This window comes from Wyeomyia smithii, chromosome 3 (assembly GCF_029784165.1).
Source record: "Wyeomyia smithii strain HCP4-BCI-WySm-NY-G18 chromosome 3, ASM2978416v1, whole genome shotgun sequence".
NCBI lineage: Eukaryota > Metazoa > Arthropoda > Insecta > Diptera > Culicidae > Wyeomyia > Wyeomyia smithii.
Window position 1 is genome coordinate 197,616,571 of NC_073696.1, and position 23,521 is coordinate 197,640,091.

Genomic DNA, 23,521 nt, shown 5'->3' on the forward strand with positions numbered 1-23,521 from the left:
AGCGATCATCAACGTAGCCCGCATTTTACCTGAAAATTATGGAATTTTCGCAACTACTACTAGTGTGAAATTTTCGTGTATTTCTCAATAATCATTTTTACTTTAACGACCAAGGCAATAAAGGGAAACGGGAGTGTTGCGTATAACCAGTTTGTCGCAGTAAGATATAACCCTTATTTTGGGAATTTTCACTGCAATTTGAGTCCGAGCGTTCATTCGCATGTCCTTAGTTACAAGCGTTTTGCCTTAGTTAAATGCGTTCTGCTTCGCTACACCACCACGGTTTGTGTCTTCTCATGAAATCTGTGCCGGGCATGCTCGCTCGTGATTGGTTCATTGTTCGTGGAAATTCGATCTTGGAACTTTTCACTAATTTTCACTTCTGAACAGTGGAATAGTAATGATAACTGAAGTATCACAAAACTGTTAATCATTTCATCAATTCCACGATATATTGATCATTATAATACATTATGTGTTTACACAAGAATTACCGTTTGAAATCTTTCATTCCGACGTCACACTTTGGTTTTAGTTTCCGCAAAATGTATCCCAATATAGTGCGGTAAGACGTAGTCCTACGTCAAAAAAAGCTTAGAAGTATTGTTTGAAATAATTTAGAAACAATCCAATGGCACATGCGCCATTCTTTTGCAAATCACAGCTCAAAAACTCAGTTCTGTTGTGAAATTCTAGTTAAAAAGCAACTATTGTAGGTTACTTCCTTGTGGCACTTCACATATATTCTAGCCCAACTTTAATTATGTTTTAATCAAATCTTTGGCATTATTGCTTAATCTATGCTTGTGAGTGTATGTATGTTTCATTACAGGTGTTCACTTATTTTTCTCAGAAATGAAAATTAAGACGCAAGTTCGGTATGAATTCAATAGATTTTTCTCATATTTTTTCTTCCTAAATTGAGCTCGGCCTCCAATCCAAGTGTCAATAGAAACATCGTTGGTCAGATCACACTAGATCGCAATGAAGAAGAAGAGCAATACGCTTTCACCCGGTGGGATGGAACCTCTGCAACCCGTGTGGACCGCTGAGATTGATGTAATTTATGTGTGAGAAAGTTAATAATTTATACAAACATCTGCATTGTTCTCGTTTCCAGCGGCAAACGCTGGCATATTTCCAATGTAAAATCCTCCCTCCCCGGCCGATGACACTAGCAGAACCGAATGGCAAGTGGATCGCCAGCATGATGGGCGGCTGTCTAGAGCATGCTGAAGTTTTGCGGGAAATCTGTTGCTGGTGCTGGCGGGCGTGGAAAATTAATTTCTGCTGTCAATAGCGAAGTGACCGCTCGCAGAACAATAAGCTGCTTAGAATGTTGGTCGAAAGTAGCAATTTATCTGAAACCTGCTAGAGGTACGCGATTTTGCTGTTGTCCATACATGCCTGCACATCATTGTTTTACCCTGAAGACAACGTAGCTGAAATGGTTTCTGTTCTGACCGTGGGATGAATTTTTTCCTATTGTGCATATCGTATATGAGGTCTACTGCGAGTTAGTTAAAAAGTTCACTTTTAAAGTAAAATACACATACGTTCTATGTAATTGCTGATGATGTAGACTGCTCGTCGTTATTGTTTCGAACCATGCAAATTACACGATGAAACATCAAGGAATCGTTTGAGTGGAGCATGAGTTTCCTTGTGAACAACACTCAATGTCATCAAGCTTTTCAAAGCTTTATGACGACATGAAATTGAGACGAGCCCTAGTCTAGCATGTACTAGTTGCCACATTGAAGACCAAGGAATATTACACTTTGCTATTTAAGTGTTGTACCGAAGGATTGGTTTGAGAATGGTGGAAAATTATCAATTTAAAAATTTAATCGACTAACTTGTATTTGACTTAGTAATTTAAGGCTCATGAGTAATTTTCTAAAAAAGCGTATGTATTTCGACATAGGTTTTGTAGCTAATAAGCCTTTGGTTGCACTGTAAAACTATCTGAGAATAAATTGTAGGGAGCGGATGAAAATTCAGAAACATAAACCGTGTTCTGCAGTGCTGTATCAGGATTGCCGCATTTCATGGGATTGGCTTAATTTAATTAGCTTCAGCTTAGTTATTTTTGAACTTTCTCAAGAAACCCCTCTTGTTTCTTTCGCCCTTAAAAGCAGGGAGTTTAAATTATCAATCCTCCCTTCCCTCGCATCTCCGTAATTCGCACGGCTATGGCTGACTCCTTTTTTCACTGAGTAGACAAATTGGCATCTCCAGCCCCGGGAGCAAGAATCTTTCCACTGAAGGACACACTAAAACCAAGCGCTAATACCATCGCCTACTCGAAAGTCAAATCCGCCGAGGTGGAAGAAATATTAGCCTGTCCAACAAATTGCCGTTAAATTAATTGCTATAATTTAGTGGAAACCGCCACCAGGTCCAGCCGTAGCAGAAGGCATCTACATAGTCGCATAAATGTCATCACGGGTATGAAGTGGATGTGATATTACGACACCGAGACGGTTTGAGGCTATCATTAAAGATAGTCGATTCGGTTTAATCTTTAGAACCGCAAACTGAATGGAATATGTTAGTGTGGTTCAGCAATGGTTTGCCTGTTTAATGTTGTAACTTGTAGAGATATACAATTTCAATTTGGAGAAAATCTCTTTCGACACGTCTAGCATCGGCCTATAAGGGGTACAAGTTACATGTAATCTCTCTAACCACATTATGTATACAGTCATAGATACCGGTTACCCTTTTCTTCTCATCACACTTCACTTGTTTCAAAGAGATCCTACAATGTTACAACACCATCTCGACAAGAGAAGATGTTCAGTGCCTCCAGCAACCGGTACCTGTACTTACAGCATTTTCACGTTGCTGACTCTATTTCAGGGTAATCACAAAAGATGAAAATACAAGATGAAAGTATTCGCTGGTAAGGTGCTCGCGCTGCTGTCGATTGCCTGCCACTGCTACTGGTGCTGCTGCCAGATAGTGTTGTTGTTGCTGCTGCTGTCACTAACATTCCACTGTATAAGACGAAATAGATTACTGTTATGCAATAGACAATGCGTGGGAGTTTTTCCCTTAGCCGGTGTAACTATGGTGAAGCTATCTTCACTTCACTGTTGATGGTGCAAAAACCAGCGCCAAAGAAGGGTAATTCGTTTTGTTTCTCATTTCGAAGAATGTAATTGTTTTCGAAAAGCTTCGAACCCAGTCTATAATTTAATTTTACGAAGAGGAACCAAGGCTCCACATTCGGTTCGGTCCAAAATAGGGCCAACTTCGCAAGTTGTTATGTTTATAATTAATGGTTTTCCTGATTTCACAGAGAGATAAATAGGATTCTAAAAATACTGCCGACGTCGGTTTGTTCCAAAGCAACAATTTTCCGACGGCTTACGATTGCGCATCTTTTTATCATTTCAGTACTTTATTTTCAACATCATGAACATTCATCATATTGCACAATAGTGACCTTATAATTTGAAGAATATGGAACGTTTCTTTTGAAAAGAATCGTTATGGCAGGTTTTCTGCTGAGAAACAAAGAAACATTTGTATCTTGTTTTTGCTTTCTTGTTTGTTCGCTTATTATTAATTGCATTATATTGCAATCGTTTTTATTCTTACGTTCTTTAATTCAATTTTCTGTTTTTACTTTTAATTTATCTTCCTCTACTAGCTTTTTGCTTCAGTCTCGAAACTTTGGACTTCAAACTTACGAAATTAAAGACTTTAGACTCAAGGCTTGAGGGGTTATATACCTTTTTGGTCGAGAAAAATGAGGGAAGTTTGAATCTATTTTTAAGTGCATAGCACCATTTTCATTGCATTAAAGGGGTATTTTTCTGAAAGTACAGTTTATCAACAACAACAAAATACGTTTGATTTTGAGATATACCAATTATTACTGGAGTAATGGCTGTTTCCCCGAAACGCTATTTTTTTGCAGAGGTGATCTCGATAGAGACTCAGCGGGTCAACCGAAATCCAAAAACTCATATTATTTCATTAGTTTAGAAGTGTGCCGGGTCCTTGAACCATCGCTTTTATGAGTATTTTGTTTTCAGTGCAAATGGGATCGTTTTTCCCAAAATATGCACGTTTTAAGCGCTAAAATTGCATCAAATTTTTTTTTGCGGCAAAATGTAACTGTATGTTTCAAAAAGCGGTCGTTCAAGGACCGGCGAATTTTATAATGAAAATTTAAAAAAAAAGATGAAGGAAATCGGTTCAGTAGTTTTCCCGCAATCAGGATCACGGCAAAGTCATTTTTCGGAAAACACTATTCCGAGATAATCGCGTGTAAAGTTTCAAGTTTAGCTTATGCGGCGAGGCGCGCTGCTAATCGCTCTAATTTTCTTCCTATTGCTCAGATCTTTATGAAAATTTGTGAAAATGTTCTCAAGATGTTGTATTTGAATATGATACAATAAATTTTTTTTCGGTTTTTTGAAAACTTAAAAGGTATATAACCCCTTAAGACTTTAGACTTTGGACTTTAGATTTCAGATTTTGGACTTTGGATATTGGACTTTAGACTTAAGGCTCTATATATAGTTTAAACTTTAGACTTTAGACTTAAGACTCAATACTTTAGACTTAAGACTTTAGAATTTGGACTTAAGACTTGAGACTTAAGATTTTGGACTTTGAACTTTGGGCCTTGGACTTTAAACTTTGAACTCTAGTTTTTGAACTTTAGACTTAAGATTTTACAATTTAGACTTTTGACTCAAGACTTTATACTATAGACTTAAGACTTGGGATTTAAGACTTTGAACTCTGGACTTTGGGTTTTGGACTTTAGACTTTAGACTTCAGACTAAGGATTTCAGACTTTAGACTTTGGACTGTAGAATTTAGACTTTAGACTTTAGACTTTAAACTTTAAACTTTAGACTTTAGACTTTAGACTTCAGACTCCAGACTTTAGACTGTAGACTTTAGGCTTAAGACTTCGACTTAAGACTATAAACATAAGATTTCAGACTTAAGACTTCAGACTTTAGACTTTGGGCTTTAGACTTTAGACTTTAGACGGAAGACTTTTGCTTTTAGGCTTTAGATTTTAGATTCTAGACTTGAGACTTTAGATTTTACCCTCAAGACTCAAAACTCAAGACTTTAGACTTAAGACTTGAGGTTTGAGACTTTGAACTCTGGACTTTGGGCTTTGAACTTTAGACTTTAGACTTCAGACTTCAGACTTCAGACTTCAGACTTAAGACTTCAGACTTTAGACTTTAGTCTTTAGACTTTAGACTTTAAGCTTTAGACTTTAAACTTCAGACTCTAGACCTAAGACTTTAGATTTAAGACTTTAGAATTTAGACTTTAGGCTTAAGACCTTAAACATAAGACTTCAGACTTTAGAATTTAGACTTTAAACTTTAGGCTTTAGACTTTCGACTTAAGACGGTAGACTTTTGCTTTTAGATTTCAGACCTAAAACTCAAGACTTCAGACTTTAAACTTTAGATTTTAGACTTTAGACTTAAGTTTTCAGATTTTAGATTTTAGATTTTAGATTTAAAATTTTAAACTTTAGACTACAGACATCAGGCTTTATATATTAGATTTTAGAATTTAGATTTCACGTATTAGATTTCAGACTTCAGGTTTTAGACTAGCGTTGCACCGAATAATAGGGATGGGAAAAAGATTTTTTGAGAAAACTACCGAATTTTAAGTTTACAGAATAATGGTTTTAACTTGAGCTTGTCTAGGGTAAGTCACATTAAGTCAAGAATGGTTTGGTTTTTAGTTTTTTTCATATTATCATCATGTTTCGTTGAAAATTCGGCCGTCTGTTCGGCCGAACATTCGGCCAAATATTCGGCCCAACGGACGGCCGAATATTCAACAGAACATGATGCTTAAATGAGAAAAATTCAAAACCAAATTACTCATGAATTAAAGTGGATTATCCTAGACAAGGATAATCAGATAATCCGAATATTCGCTAATTTTCAAAAATAACTTTTCCGCAGCCCTATTATTCGGTGCATCTCTATTTTAGGCTTTATACTTTAGACTGTTGACTTTATACTCAGATTTTAGATTTCAGATTTCAGGTTTTAGACTTAAGGGTTTGGATTTTAGACTTTAAACTTTAAACTGTAGGCTTTAGACTTTAGACTTCAGACTTTAGTATTTAGACGGTAGATTTTCGCTTTCAAACTTTAGATTTTAGACTTTCAGATTAAAGACTTTAAACATTAGACTTCAGACTTAAGACGTTGATGGATTAAACGAGTGTGTGAAGGCATACATGCATGTTGCCACTGTACTTCCATTTAAAGAAAAGTCCGAAAACGATGAAAACAACTGGAAAATGAAGAGATGAAAGCTAAGTATACGTTTTGTCTTGTCTGTATTGTAAAGTGATATTTTGATGCTTGTTTCTAGTTTTACTTTATGTGAGAAAACAGATACAGAGAGATTTTGATTTCATCGTTGAAATTGTGTGCGCGGTATTTTTTTCCGCAGGGTTTCAGTAACAAGTTTTATTTTTGTCCACAAAGTGTTAGTGTGGTTTGTGGAGTTTGGAGTATGTGTTTCTCAGGAATCATATGCTTTGATTTTTTGATTGTTCTAGCTTTTGACCAGTTGTTTAACATAATTTGTTATATTTATGACTAGTTCGGCACTTTGTCAATAAATTTAAAAATATATTCAGGCTTATATGTATATTTGCTTTTATTAAATTGTTGAGGCTTTGGATGCATGGAACATTGCCAATTTTCATATTTATTAGGCGTATTAGGCGTACATTGTTAAGAGATAATCGACGTAAACGCCGAGTTCCTGCGCGTATGTGTCGGCCGGGGGGATTAAAGCGGTTGTTCGTAACGCTTCGGTGTAAACGCGTATTCAGCCCGGGCGAGTTTTGCTGATATATGGACTTCCGGCGTGTGGTGATTTCGCGAAGTGAACCCAGATATTTCATCATATCTTTCTTATCTTAATCAACGTTAAGTCGGAGACTGCTCGCGCGTTGCATCTAAATTATTACATCGGAAATCGAAGTAGATTTCGATGAGTCGATAAATATCATTTCAACCCCCGCGTCGGTACCTTCCATGAGGTCGTATTATCTTCAGATGGATCAACAACGCGCAATAGTTTTAGGTATAAAGAGCATCACCTTACGAGGAGATATACGGTAATTTTGAGTTGTCTCGGTTTAGTCAAAAATCCTGTATCCTCGCGTACGTTTTATTGTTGCGGTGTTACATTGTCAAACTAAATAAGTTCGAATCACATTATGAATATCGTGGCGGATGTAATAAACTTGTAGACGCGGCACTTGTTCTGAAGAACCCGACATTAGCGCATCGTTTACCAAAATGAACCCTGCTGTATACCTTCCCCTTTATCCAACATCTCAGTGATTTCTCGTGGAATTGCAGAGGTGTTCTCGGCTTCCAATAAAGCGAGTATCACGTCAACATATTCCTATACAAACTCCTTCTTTGACCTGCATTCGGATGCGGCCGGCGCTGGTATTGCCTAATATAAAGATTTAGGTCACCTGTTTTAACACATTGAGGATGCATGTTGGTCCCAAACATCATCTGTTGGTTCTTTGTGTAATTACAGCTGATCTGGCGGAGTAGCAACCGCGGGCGGTCAATCATGCTCATGCTCATGCTCATGCTAGACTTCAGACTTAAGACGTTGGACTTCAGACTTTGGACTTTAGATTTAAAATTTTAGAGCAGTTCCACAAAAAATGTCCCAATTTTAATATTTTTCTTTAGTTGTCATTTTCGATTTTGCTGAAACTTTAAATAGACGTTTTTATACGCAAAGATGCCATTTTGTGCTATTGGTCTAATTTTTTGGATCACAACTCATTTTTGAGAAGCTATTGAAAAATGCTATTTTGGGAAGGTATTGATGATTACAAATATTTTTAGGGTCAAAACGGATTGTTTGATCGGGATCACGTTTTCGGCCAGGTTGTAGAAAATAATTTTATCTTTCCGAAAATAATATGCACTCTAAAAAATTACTTTTTTGGTGAAGAAAGTTAGAATAAAAAATTTTAAAATAAAACTTTTTAAAAATCTAATTGTTTTTATAAAACTACAAAAGATTACCTAAACAATGAAAACGGCTCGATCATGGAGAAATCAAGGAAAAAAAAGTTATGATTATGAAGTTATGAATAAGTCGTGTTCCAAAAAATTAAACAAATAGCACAAAAAGGCATCTTTTGCCTATAGAAATATCTAAACAACGTTTCAGCCAAATCAAAAATTATCGATTGAATTGGTTGCCCGTTTTTTTTGTGGAATGGCTCTTTAGGTTTAGGACTTTAGACGGTAAACTTTAAACATAAGACTTTGGACTTTATACTTTTAAAATTAAATTACAGGTCGGACTCGATTATCCGGAGTTTTGAAAAACATTCCGCTCCGGATAATCGAACCTTACGGATAATCGAGCCATTCTTTTTATTTAAATTTTTAATATCTCTCATCTAGAACAGTGAGTTTTCTATTATAATAAATTGTACACAACACATGTGCCGACGGAAAAAAATCAAAATTGTCTTTAGACTGTTTTTTGACGATTGTTATAGATATATACCTAATAATGAATTATGTTATATTGATTATCTCGAAGATAAAAAAAAACAGAATGAAACAACATTCATGTTTTTTTTTAATTCACGAGTGACCTATAACGACCTAGCTCGATAGGGCCAGTAATGGACTACTTTGCGGAGTTCAAGTCGTTATTAATTTCGCTTGATAAGTTTTGGTTCAATAATCCGAGAGTATCCGAACAACCGAGACAGGCCTGCTTGTGGTTCTAAGTACTGCAACAATATGTTCCTGCCATAAATGCGAAACCAGTTTACCAATAGCAGTTGTCCTCATTGGCAACAAAAAAAAACCATAATACATTGCTTTTGGAGGTTGTTGAGTAAGAATTTGAAAGAACGACGACAAAACTGCCAAAAACGAACTGCCTAAGCGGAACGGGGCATGTACCGCTACAATTATGAACAACCCCGGACCTCCCAAAGACCCGGAAGACAAAAGTACGTTATAGAAATACAGAAACAAAAAATACTCTGGATAATCGAACCATTTTCTCCGAATAATCGAGCCCCGGTTAATCGAGCCCCCGGATAATCGAGTCTCCGGATAATCGAGTCCGACCTGTATAAACTTTACATTCTACTCTTAATTTTTTTCACTTTTACTTATAATTTGTTACTTTGTTTTCTTTTTACTTCTTGCTTTTTGCTTTTTACTTTTACTTATTACCTCTCATTTTTTACTTTCACTTTCACCTTCTACTTTTAATGTTTAAGGTTTTATCTCTACTTTTTACTTGTTACTTTTAACTTTTCACTTCTTACTTTTTACTTTTTACTTTTTAATTTCAATTATTGACTTTCCCCTTTTTACTTTTCATTTTCTACTATTTACTTTTTACTTTTTGCTTCTTACTTTTTACTTTTTGCTTTTTGCTTCTTACTTTTTACTTTTTACTTTTTACTCTTCACTTCTTACTTTTTACTTTTTACTCTTTACTTTTTACTTATTACTTTTAACTTTTAACTTTTAACTTTTTACTTTTTACTTTTTACTTTTTACTTTTTACTTTTTACTTTTTACTTTTTACTTTTTACTTTTTATTCTTTACTTTTTACTTTTTACTTTTTACTTTTTACTTGTTACTTTTTACTTTTTACTTTTTACTTTTTACTTTTTACTTTTTACTTGTTACTTTTTACTTTTTACTTTTTACTTTTTACTTTTTACTTTTTACTTTTTACTTTTTACTTTTTACCTTTTACTTTTTACTTTTTACTTGTTACTTTTTACTTTTTACTTTTTACTTTTTACTTTTTACTTTTTACTTTTTACTTTTTCTTTTTTCCTTTTTCCTTGTTCCTTTTTACTTCCACTTTTTACTTTTCATTTTTTCCCTCTTTTACATTTTACATTTTACTTTTTACTTTTTACTTTTTATATTTTACTTTTTACTTTTTACTTTTTACTTTTCACTTTTTACTTTTTACTTTTTACTTTTTACTTTTTACTTTTTACTTTTTACTTTTTACTTTTTACTTTTTACTTTTTACTTTTTACTTTTTACTTTTTACTTTTTACTTTTTACTTTTTACTTTTTACTTTTTACTTTTTACTTTTTACTTTTTACTTTTTACTTTTTACTTTTTACTTTTTACTTTTTACTTTTTACTTTTTACTTTTTACTTTTTACTTTTTACTTTTTACTTTTTACTTTTTACTTTTTACTTTTTACTTTTACTTTTTACTTTTTACTTTTTACTTTTTACTTTTTACTTTTTCCTTTTTCCTTGTTCCTTTTTACTTTTTACTTTTTACTTTTTACTTTTTACTTTTTACTTTTTACTTTTTACTTTTTACTTTTTACTTTTTACATTTTACTTTTTACTTTTTACTTTTTATTTTTTCCCGTTTTTACTTTTTACTTTTTACTTTTTATTTTTTACTTTTTACTTTTTACTTTTTACTTTTTACTTTTTATTTTTTACTTGTTACTTTTTACTTTTTACTTGTTACTTTTTATTTTTTACTTTTAACTTAGTACTAGTGTGTTTTGTGTGAGTGGTTTCTGCAAGCTGTAGGGGCGCTCGAATATTCAACAATTCTAATGGATTCAGTAAGATAAGTGCATATTCGAGCTCATATCAAGTGAAAAATATTCCATGCCCTATTATACGCCGTACTGAAAGTGCAGGATAATCTGATGTGGATTGCAATATCGGGTTTTTTCTGCTGATTTTTTTCGATCTTCATCATATATTCTTTATGCGTTTGCTTATGAAGATAATTGATATTTCCCGTACATACACTGGCAAATGTGTATAGAACATTTTACGAACTGTTATGATACACGGCATTTGCTGATGCTGATGTTGTTTTTACGTACGTTATGCACGAGGTTTAATGTTTTCTGTTAAAATTTTTTTTCATGAATTGAGGTCTGAAACGTCTCGTAAAATGGTCTATAGCCGTGTAGGGTCAGTCCTGTTCCGCTCGACCTGTGTATCGTCTCTTCTTGGTGCTCCGATTTTTCCACTTTTTGCCGATAACGGTTGTGGTGGATGCGTGTGGATGATCTGTTTGGATGCCTTTATGCGGTGAATTGTTTTAGAAAGGAGCAACATGCCTGTGCAAATGTTATTGTAATTCCTGTTTCATGTTTTGAGTCGCAGAAAGGAGCACAGCCTAATAAAAGTTTATCAATTTTTTTTGGGAGCACAATATAAATGACACAAATTTGAAAATTCAAGCTATGCAAGGCAGTCAACCGAGATTTTCTTTAGATGCCCTAAAACTCCTAGTTTCATTTTATAATTCATTTTTATTATTCTCACATTATATGTACATGATCTTATCTATATTGTTACACTAATTTAATTAAATCATGGCCATATCACTTATCAAAGTACATTCTAATCAATACATAGACTACCATGAATATATAGACTCTCAACCACCGGTGGACACGGGGGGCCAACGGGCCCCCATACCAGATAAGTTAATAAATTCAACAGAAATTCAAAAAAATCACGAAATTCTCATCTCCCATAGCTCAACCTGCAGTACAAATTTCGCAAAGATACCATGTACTAATGACAAAAATGAAACGAAGATAACGACGCTGGATAAATGCGAGCACGCAACTCGCTCATCGCTGCGAATGAATGAGCATAGACACCACGATTGTTTTCCCCCAGGTAAACACCAAGAATGTATATGTTCTTCAGGAGCTAGGTGCTCGGATTCTGCCGTCGTTGAAAATCGATCCGCTTTTCAGGCAAATTCTACTGCTGAGCATTGCGTTGATGTCGGGCCATTGGATTGCAACCTGCGTGAACAGAAACATCTTCAATTCTTTTACCAGAATGTGAGAGGGCTACGTACGAAAATAGATGAGCTTTTTGTTGCTGCTTCGGATGCCGAACATGACGTCGTCGTCCTCACTGAAACCTGGCTAAATGATCAAATTAGTTCCCTTCAGCTTTTTGGACAAATGTACACAGTTTACCGCAACGATCGTAACACAGCAAGTACAGGTAAATCTCGTGGTGGCGGGGTCCTCGTGGCTGTATCAAACAGATTACAGTCCAGGCGAAGATCTAGTCCCGAATTTGATTTCGAGCAATTATGGGTGGACGTTCGCGCACACGACACTAACATTTGTGTGGGCGTTGTATATATCCCTCCCGATATCGCAGATAACGCATCTGTGATGCAAAATCATATCGACTCAGTGCTTGCTGTCACGGACTCACTTCAAACGCATACCACTCACCTTCTATTCGGTGATTATAATCAACCAGGCCTTGTTTGGAAAGGTAGCCACTCTGGTCGCGTCTTTGCAGATCCTGCTGATTCGAATTTTAATAGTTCCAGTGTTGTACTGTTGGATGGGATGTCTCTACTCAACATGTCTCAAATAAGCACAGTTAAAAACACTCGAAATCGCACCCTTGATCTCGTTTTCGTCAACGATGAATCCGTTTTGAACTGCAATATTGCCGAAGCATGCGACCCATTAGTTGGCATTGATGCTCATCACCCACCAGTCTCTGTCTCATTAGCTTGCACGCAGCCAGTTTGCTTTGAAGAGTTGTCTGAAACTAAGCAATACAACTTCTCTAAAACCGATTTTGATGGACTTCAGAGGGCTCTACTTGCAGTCGATTGGGAAACTTTGCTAAGCCGCGCACCTGATGTCAATAGTTTAGTTGATATATTTTCGCACACGCTCAAACAGCAATTTTGTAATTTTGTACCGGCACCACGCCCCCGGCGAAAGCCTGTTTGGTCTAATCGACATCTTCGTGAGCTAAGACGACTAAGGGCAGCGGCACTTCGGAGATACGTCAAACGACGAAACGCAATGACTAAACTTTCGTTTACTACTGCAAGCAAAAATTATAAAATCTACAATCGTTTCCTTTATTCTCAGCATGTACTACGCACTCAATCTGAGCTCAAACGAAGCCCAAAACGATTCTGGTCATTTATAAACAGTAAAAGAAAAGAAAGTGGACTTCCTACCAGTATGTTTCTTGGGAATGAAAACGCGGAAACGCTTGATGGTATATGTTCTCTATTCAAGAAACACTTTTCAAGCGTATTCAGTTCAACTACTGCTAATACATCTCAAATGGAGAATGCACTGCACGACGTTCCTCATAACGTGGTAAACCTGAGTAGCTTATGTTTTACTGATGAAGAAGTACTGAAGGCCACCACAAAATTGAAACCTTCAACTTCCACTGGACCTGACGGTATTCCGGCCATTATTCTGAAAAAATGTGCCATCGCGCTCTGTGTACCGATATAATAGTCAACAAATCGCTTTCGCAAGCGGTATTTCCTGACTGTTGGAAGAAGTCTGTTATGTTCCCGGTTTATAAAAAAGGCGACAAACACGATGTAACGAACTATCGAGGAATAACCTCACTATCCGCTGGATCAAAATTATTTGAGATTCTCGTCGGCAACGTTCTACTTCGTAAATTCAAGACATATATCTCGTTAGACCAACATGGCTTTTACCCCGGTAGATCGACCACTACTAACTTGCTTCAGTTCACATCTAATTGTATTAAAAACATGGAGAACGGGATGCAAGTTGACACTATTTACACCGACCTGAAGGCTGCGTTTGATCGTGTTGATCACACCATTCTTTTGGCCAAAATTGAACGTCTTGGTGCCTCACACCATTTCACAAAGTGGCTGAAATCATACCTCGTTGACCGCACACTCTGCATAAAGCTAGGCAACACCGAGTCAGACAATTTCGTTAACTTGTCGGGTGTGCCTCAGGGGAGCAACCTTGGACCACTCCTTTTTTCAATTTTTTTCAATGATGTTTGCAACGTCATTCCACCAGGCTGTAAACTTATCTATGCTGACGACTTGAAACTTTTTCGCGTAATTCGTACTAAAGCAGACTGTAGAGAACTGCAACAATATCTGGATAGTTTTTCTGACTGGTGTAATCGTAATTTACTGATAATCAGTGTTTCAAAATGTCTTGCAATTTCCTTCACGCGGAAAAAAAATCCGTTTTCGTGGAACTATAATGTATCCGGAGAAAATCTTGAAAGAGTATCGGTAGTCAAGGATTTAGGTGTACTGCTTGATTCACAACTAACCTTCAAGCACCACTACTCTCATATCATTGCGCACGCTAGTAAAAACCTGGGTTTCATCATGAGAATAGCCAAAGAGTTTACCGATCCGTTTTGCTTGCGATCGCTTTATGTTTCCCTAGTTCGTTCCATTTTGGAAACATCAGCTATAGTATGGAGTCCCTACACTGACATTTGGACCAAACGAATTGAATCAGTACAGGCCAAATTTCTTCGTTATGCTTTAAGATCACTCCCATGGCGTAATCCTGATCAATTACCACCATATGCCAATCGATGCCAATTACTTGGTATTGACACACTGGCAAAGAGAAGAGATGTGTCCAGGGCCGTATTTGTGGGAAAATTACTGATCGGCGAAATAGACGCTCCAAACATTCTGTCTGAAATTCACGTGAATGTGCCCTACAGAAATCTGAGGTCACGACACTTCCTGCGTCTTCCATTTCAACGCACTGAATATGGTCAAAACGAACCCATAAGGGGGATGTGTAGCGTCTTTAATAATGTGTTTGAATTGTTTGACTTCAATGAATCAAGTGTTACTTTTAAAAATAGACTTAAGCGAATGTTATAATGTGTTAGCCTTAACTTCTAGATTTACTATAGTTAAGCTTAGTCAGTGTCAGCTTTGTAGTATTAATGTGCCATTGTTAGACTTAATTCATGATTTGTAAATGTCAAATCAAAAGATGCGGGGTTTTTACGCGCACTTGAGGGTTTCGCAAGGAATTCCTCAAATGGGCTTTTCCCCGCCACATTTCATTAAGACCTAAAAAGTCAGATGAAGAATAAATAAATAAATAAATAAATAAATAAATAAATAGCCCACCCCACTAATGAAAACTCCCTTCCGTGGTCTTTATAGGGATGCAAAAACTGCATTCTTACAGTCCTTTCTCATTGTAGGTTTCATGCGGCACTGGCACAACTCAAAATTCATAGTTCCAAGAGAAACGGGATTGAAAAAATTTGGCGTTTAAATAACTTCTATCGTATCCAAGAAAACTATGAGCAAGTTAAAATCTCTTTTTTACCAACTCTGGAGCATGTTTTTGATTTGAATTCCAAAGACACCAGTTTATAACTCAGGATTGTTTGTAAATTTTGAAGTCTGTCGTTTGTCATCAAAACTTCAAAATGGAAAAATTTTGAATTGTGCCGGTGTTATACGAAACCGGCGATATCACCACCTGACTGTGTATGAACGTGGCCGGTGCCGTTATTGGTCTATAAAAAATGATGCACAGTGAGAAGGAACTATCACGCCCAGTCGTTCCTTCAGTTGATTAATTGTTGAACTAAGCTAAGCTATGCTAAGCTATTTTCCTCAGTCAAATTTTCTTATGTTTCTTTCATTTTTATTTTCATTTTACTCGTTTTTTATTTATTTTTTCATTTTTGCTGTTGGTTTTGTTCATCACATTTTATTTTTTACCTTTATCTTACTATTCTATTTCTTTTTTTGTTTATTCAGTTTGTAGTTTTACTGTTAGTTTTCATCTCTTTAATTTTGTTATACTTCTTCCGTTTTATTTTTTTATTGTATTTTATTTACGTTTACTTTTTTTTTGGCTACTTACCAGTTTCAAATTTTACTTTTCAATTTTCATATATAGTTTTTATATTTTATTTTTTACTTTTCACTTGTGATGCTTTATTTTTCTGCTTTTACGTTTAGTTTTACTTGTCAGTTTTTATTTCGTACTTTGTGCGTACTTTGGTTTCTTTCTCGTTTTTTCTGTTTGTTTCTCTGGTTCGATTGCATGTAATTTTAATATAAGAATAAAAATTCAGAGGTCTTTTTTTGCCGAAGTCAGCTTTGCATCATTTTTATTATCTCTTATAAATTCAAATATGGTTTAATTGTTGGAAAAGTTATTGTGTTTAATTTGGTTTTATTTTGAAGGTTTTAGTGGGGGTTTCAGGAAGATTATATGTACCAGGACCATCTAATTTATAAATTTTGAATTAAAAGCAAAAAAAATTAAAAATGTTCAATCATATACAATTATATTTGTTAATGTAATAGTTTGTCATGCCAAGAATATTCTTCGGCATTATCGTATTAAGCTTTAAAGCCAAAGGTAGCAAACAAAAGGCAATAAAACCTTATTCAATTCAAATGCTGCTGAATAAACATGTACATTATCCACAGTCTAAAAATAATCAAAATTAAAATAGAAAAGCAATGAAAATTCAATAATTGAATTAGTTCATAGAAAGCTACTAGCTCGAAGAGAAGTACTGAATAAGTAGTATAAGGTTAACTGATCAAAGTTCCCTTTTTGCGTCCCTGAACGCTACAGAATGCATATATATGTGAAGTTTATTTTTCACCCCAATCTGATTATTACCACCTTTGGCCTTTCACTAATTGGTTTTTTCATTCTCTTCAATTCCATTTTACGTAGATTCAGCATAAAGCCACGATGATGACCTACAGCAGGCACCGTTCATAATCGTTCGGCAAAGCAACATGGAAACCCTCAAACATTTACTGCTGCAAACGACAGCCAGCAACATTAGCAGCATCGATGACCTGCTAAAAGACTGCCACCCCGAGCTTCACCCGCAATCGGATCCGCTAGTCAGCTCGAACGGTGACACACTTTCCAGTTCGATTGTACCCTCCCAGGGAGGTAAGAATGGGTCGGATTTCATTGCACCCCTGCCGAACTACAAGCAGCCACCTGTTATCGTGGGGGTTGCAGTCAAGCGAACACTCAAAAAACACCAGCAACAATGTCAGCCGGAGTCGGAGAACGTTGAACCAAGCTCCGCTGCTAGTCAAAATCTGATCGATACCCTGGAAAGGTGGCACAATGACATATTCGAGTTGGGTGCAACGACGTCGACTACAACGGCGGCAGCGGCCGCGGGAATGGCGGGAGACAACAATAGTAGTAGCGACTGCAATATTAACGCCAATCAGCTGACACGGGACCAACGGGAGGCTGTAGACGGCGAGGGGGATCTGATTGATTTCAGCACCGAGATTGTAGTTGCTCCGGATGTACAACGGAATCTGAAGCCGAAAGTTAAAAAGGTGACGTTTCTGTTGGACGATTTACTGTTCGGAGAGGAGGGGAACCCCGACCGGAAGGAAAGCGGCAAGTTGATAGATGAGGAGAGAGAATGTAAAACACTACCTTCAGTGGAAGGTGAATGGGATGTAAGTGATATCACCCATGGGTGCGATAGTGGGTGGCGACGGGAGGAAGCGACGACGCTGGCTGCTGGTGGTAATGAAATATCAACAGAGACTATGCAAACATATGACATTGTTTCTATTACGAACGTGAGTGGTCACGTTGACAGTGGTAGCATTACCAGCAACAACAGTAGCAATGTGCGAAAAGTGATAAAAGAAAAGGAAACGGTCGAGTGCGCATGTTCGTCGTCACCACATTACGATGGTCGTGAGCGTCATCATCATTGTCATCGATATCAGTGCCAGCATCTGGCAGGGGGAGCCTTGAATGGACCAGAATCCGTCAGCACCCTCTTTGACTGTTTGGCTGTGGAGCAGCACCAGACTGCGTTACCGACAAACAGTACCAATACATACAAGCAGTTGGATTCCGATGCACAGACATGGGAGAGGAAAATCGACGAAATTCCAGAGGACTTCTCAGGCGTTGAGAGCGCACGGAAGCAAAACGCATGTGCACAAACTGGCAACACCAACACTGTCTGGCCCGACGGCGGCAGTGGCAAACGTTTGTCAGTGGACTATCGTGCATCCCGTGAATCGATCGATGGCAGCAGAGGTGGCCACGAGGACGAGGGCAATATTGTTGACGTTCAGGATGAATCACTTAGGAACGTGTATGGCAGCACTGGCGAGACGAGCACCTTTCGGCTGGGCCGAACTGTATCCGAATGCCGTCAGGAGGAGTCAACGGCAGCAAGAATCGATGAAACGGACTCGAGTCAGCGTAGTCTGCAGCCACTTGCCAAAGAAGCAGAAAATGTTGTAACATCAGTACCTACTGGTTCTGAACAGCTGGAATTTGGACCAAAAAATCCTCCGGAATCACACCAATTGTGTGAAAAATCGATTCAAGTTCCATCGCCATCGCATCGGGGTGTGAATAGTGTCGAAAACGGTGGTCAACGCTTCGGGAAGGAGGTCCATTTTAGTCAGCAGGAAAATTCCTACCACAAAAGCTCAGACAGTGAGAGTGAAAATTATTATGGAACCTGTTCTCCTCCCCCACCGCCACGTCCCCCGTTGGTGCCACCCAATGGAGCTCCGCCAGCATACGGCCTAAATGTGGAAGTTACCCTTAATGCTCATATAAGTGTTCATGGAATAAGTGAGTTTGATTTTTTTTCATCTGGTGACAGACAATCACCAGCAGACCCAGACGGACCTTTCGCAACGAGTGAAAAGATCCTGAAGGACTGCGCCACCAATACTAATAGTGGTAGGAACAACAACAGTAACGTTACCCCATCCAGTGCTGACAGTGGAATTATTATTATCGACGATGACATCGACGATAGTGGGGGTGGAAGTGGGAGTGCTATTATTACCCGTGGGACCCGTGCAGAGTCCCAAATCTGTGAACATCCACTAGTGCTAGACGACAGCTGTGAAAAGAAAAAACCTGTAGGCCACTGTCGTGACCAGGATACACAAACATTTCTAGGAATTTTTCCATCGCCCAAGAAAACCAGTGAGATCAGTGTTCAAGTGTGTGAAAATGGCGATTCTGACCTACGTCATTTTGGCAGTCCAGATTCGTGCGCTAGTGGTTCTGAGCTAGAGGGACGAAAAAACTCCGAACAGTTTCTGCGACCTCCGTTGTCGTTTCTGAGCGAGAAGCAGAACGAGTGTTTCGAAGCCAGCAATCGGTTGAAACGGCTGGAGGAGCGATTTCGTGGATTTGCATCCACCAAAAAGTTATTACGTGAATCGCTAAGTTCACCTGCGACTCCATCGTCGGGGCAGCCTGCACAGAATTTATCATCCTCGTTGAGTTCACTCTCGACGCTGCTGGCAGATAGAAAAACCAACACAAACTTAACCTCCCAATCATTGCCAGTTCCAGCATCATCAACACCCTCACTGACAGCAGCTGCCAGGGAAGAGCAGGAACAAGAACAGCAGTCTCGTTCGGGTCGAAGTTTTGTGCCATCGTGGAGAACATCATCTCTTAGCTGCCTTACCAAGGATGACACCCAGGATCAGCTGAGTCATTTGTCCAGCAAATCCAACGTTCCACGTTTACCTCCGTTGTCATCATCATTGCTGTCCCTCTCAGCATCCTCACTGCTTTCTCTCTCCTGTATTGATCTCGAACGTAGCAAACAACGGCAGCAACAACAGAAAGTTTTCTCCGAGAATAATTACATTTCCAACGAGGACCAAAACGACAAGGCCGTCGTCAGTGAAAACAATTATCCACCCTTTTCGGTTGATTCGATTAGCAGCAGCTCGGAGACAGCTGCCCTATTCAAGGCGACATCTTTACCATCTTTGTTACCGCAGCATTTGTTTCCTCCAACCCGGGCTCCCCCGAGACCTCCTCGGGCAGCGCCAACACAGGAGCAGCCTCTAAAGAACCATAAATCATCGCGGCCCGAAAACGAAGCAAATAAGCCCATAGCCTCACCAGACGAAGATGGTAACCCGCTGAAGAGTACCCCTTTGGATGAGGATTATCGACCAAGCTTGGCAACCCCGGAATCCAGTGTAGAATCAGAGGAAATCTGTAAAATCTTCCCCAATGGGAAACCTCGCATAGAGGATCCTTTGAAAGTGGTAGAACCAGTGTTTCGTGAATCAGAAGACGAAGTTGATGAGATAGAAGAGTTCCAACAAAAAGAAGAAGAAATAGAATTTAGTGCCCAGCAGAGTGAAAGTGAAGAAAATCAAGAGTTTCTAAACTTAGAAAAGCTTTTGGCGGCAGATCCGCACACCAATTGTGAGTTTGACACACGTCACCTGAGCCAGTACGAACCAGCGGTCTACCAGATTAAGTACTGCTACGATGAGCTCGAGGAGGAGCTAGAAAGCGAAGTCGGTAGTGTCGGCGGTTTGCTGATTGGGGCCAGCGACAGCCAGCGGGCCAGTGTCAGTGTTAGTGACGAAAACGGTTGCGAGTGTGTGATCGAGGCGGTTCCGATATACCGCACGCTGCCGCTCGATATGCGCGAAACGACGGGCACGCTGCGGGGCCTGTTGAAGAAACCGAACCGGCCACCGCCGGTGCGGAAGAACCGGGTCGTGTTCGATGAAACGCGAAATGAGTTTTTCGAGGCCGACTACATCATTCTGATCCGGGAGGACTGCCCGTACGACGAGGAGGACGAGGAGCCGTGCACCTGCGGCGAACATGAGCTCGTTAGAATATGTTGTGACGAAGGCTGCAACTGCGGCTACACGGACGACGGACGGACGCCACCGGTAAGTGACGGGAAAACTTCGGACGGGAGGCTTTTTCTTGCGAGGGTGTGGGATAGTATTAACGGTGGGGGCGCATGGTTTCTCAGTAGTTTGATGCAAGCACAACAAGAATTCAGTTGAGCACCAGATATTTTTCCAATACTCGGTATTTCTCAGATAAGATACCTTTATATTTATGAGAGGTTCTCAATTTTATTCTATTCTACCAACTGCCGCTCCTAGAGACCACAGAATCCTCTGCAATAATTACAAGTATGAAATGAGTGAGTCAGAAAGCAAGCGTGCTACATCTTCGTAGTTACCACGTGCATGCATTAAATCAATTTACCTTGTATTTTCGTTCAAAAAGCACTCTTCGAAACGTAAAGCTACTAAGTCAGTACTCAGTTTCTCCTTTCTTCTTGAAGAGTATATTTTAATTATTCATCTAATCGATTGAACTTGGGAAGCATAAGGAAGCTTCCCGGCTTTTCGTATTAAAATGGCGACGAAAGGCAAAATCGAGAGGCTGGCGGGATAAAGGTTCGCTTAGAATGTTTGATTTATTGATTTGATTTGCGTTGAATATTCATTGTGAACGTGAAAGGTGAAACCGTTCAAATCCTGGTTGGGAAGAACCGTTCGAGTGATAATTAATCAGCAGTCCTTCCCGTTTTCAATAATTTTCAAAAATTATTTGGTGAATTTGTTGTTGTGTTTTGCACATACAATTTTTTTACACACGCCTAAACCTAGAAGATACTTTTTTTTATTTTCAAAATGGAAGAAGGTAGTTCTACAAAATTATGTTTTAATACTTTGCTAAAGCGCATTTATTTCTAAAAACTTTTCCTGTAATTATTTTGAATTATATGCCTGGTTTAGATTTGCATTGCAGGACTCTTTGGAGCTTTGAACTAAGAAATACCTTTCTGGCTAGACCCAAAAGAAATTTCGATGAGCGAATACAATTTCTTAGTTAACTAATGTACCAATTTCTTAGTGATTGAATGAAATCAGAATTGATTATACTTGTATTTAAACCAATGTGAATAATATTTTTCATGCATATGAATAACTTTAATTCTCTAGTTACACACAAATTGATTCTCGTTACTATGAGCCTAAATTTGTACAATTATGAACGTGCAAAATTTGGAGCATGAAACTCGAAGAGAAGACAAAGAATCAGAATCATGAAGAATAACGATACGTATATTCTCAGTGAATTTTTCAAATAGGTCCACATTTGCAAAAAAAAAAGTTTTGAATTTTTTTTAAGATTAGATTATTTATTTATTGAATTAAAAAGAAAAGAAAATTGCTTGTTTAACTGTCATATATTTCTTCAATTCTCGTACTTTCTTTTTAAAGAAAGAACCAACGAATGTTAAATCTTATCCATTTCAGCCTATTTGAGTATTAGTTGTTAAGGGACTCGATAGCTTATGATATGTGGAGGTTCTTGTCCGTTAAACTAGTTTCATTTGATGAAGATATTTAAATAGAATTGTTTAAACTGTCTCCTTCTTCAATTTCATCATTCTCAACCGTGTCATTTCCTCAAACCACTCTCACATTTTTACGAACAGACATTATTTTACAGCATATTCGTGCATATAATTGTTTTCTTTTTCAAATTACTCTGTCATTCCTTTTTCCTAATAATATTTTACTATGATTTTTGATATGTGTTGTTTGTGTTTTTTTTAGTGATACAGTTTTATTACTATTTATTAACTTAGTGTTATGAAACACGGTAAAAAAGTAGCTCAGAGCCAAAAAAGTAATTTTGTTAGCCTTTAGCATTCATTATTATTTGACACTGTATTTGAAACGTTTTGAACAAGCGTGATAAAATCGAGCGTAACTCTGGTAACTAGTGAAATAGACGAATATTGCGCCAACTCAACCAGATGTTGGCAGTACCCTCTTAGAATCCAATGAAACTCTCTGGGTGTGTAGGCCTTACTGAACTTTGCATACTTCCTTTTCCAAAAAATAATCTGAACTGACTTTTTTTTTGTATGGATCCCACTGCGATTAGTAGTTTTTTGATCTTTTGTGGCATTGTCCGGACGTTTTTGCTGTTCGCACATTTTTTTTACTCTTTTGCAGTGCTACTAATTGAGATAGTGCTACCTGCTCCGTGTTATAGTGCTTTTTGTCTTCTCATTCAGACTAAGTAACCTATTTCCTTACTTATCGACTTTATCATATCCTCCTGTCAGCTATCACTCTAACAGCGTATAACGTGCTATAGTTCAAGATATTATCTGTATTGAGTATTTTTTTGAATTTGAGATCCAACCTAAAGCGATTGGTTTAAAAAACGAAAAGTGATTGAAAAATTAACGGTCATCTCAGATCCTGCTTAATTAGGTTTTTAGATGGATAATTTAGTTACCTAAGACTGAACCAATAAGAAAAACAGAAGCCACCATTTTGGAATTCAGAATAAAGTTTGGGGATTGCCTGCTTCTAAATCGGTAATACAGTGGGTGATACTCATGTTAGGTAGTACTATATATCCAACTTAATTAAATTGACAGAAGCTTAAGTTGTCACTTTGGAGTTTGTCTTTATTTATTTGCCTATTAAAACAGAAGGTCGAGTTCCGATACGAAATGTAGCACCAATGTTTAGTTTTGCTTACATCTAATCATGCCCATTCTTCATTCTAACTCTTTCCCATGATTTTCTGTATTTCTATGACCTTCTAAAAAATTACGCGATTTTATTGGATCTATATTTTTGGTGAAGATTGTAAAACGCAATATTTAGAAACAACAAAGTTATTTGATAAAGTTAGAATTTTCATGCAAAAGATTTTTTTCATTGAAACAATCGAAAAGACTCTATTAGACAAATGATTTTATATTCTTTTGGAAGTAGAATAGACGTGCTTTCAGAACATCAAAAAGGTATCTGCGTATTTTTGCGTACGGCTGAGT

General features: G+C 37.6%; 1 protein-coding gene across 5 annotated transcripts in view; it reads left to right on the top strand.

Moving 5' to 3' along the window:
- LOC129732077 (uncharacterized) overlaps positions 1 to 23,521 on the top strand; it is a 332,272-nt gene that overhangs the window by 70,039 nt on the left and 238,712 nt on the right. For all 5 annotated transcript variants that reach the window (XM_055692571.1, XM_055692570.1, XM_055692573.1 and 2 more), the window contains exon 3: positions 16,585 to 20,588. In XM_055692571.1, coding sequence (XP_055548546.1) covers positions 16,650 to 20,588 — 3,939 coding nt within the window. In that variant the 5' untranslated portion in view covers positions 16,585 to 16,649. The remainder of the gene's footprint in view (positions 1 to 16,584; positions 20,589 to 23,521) is intronic.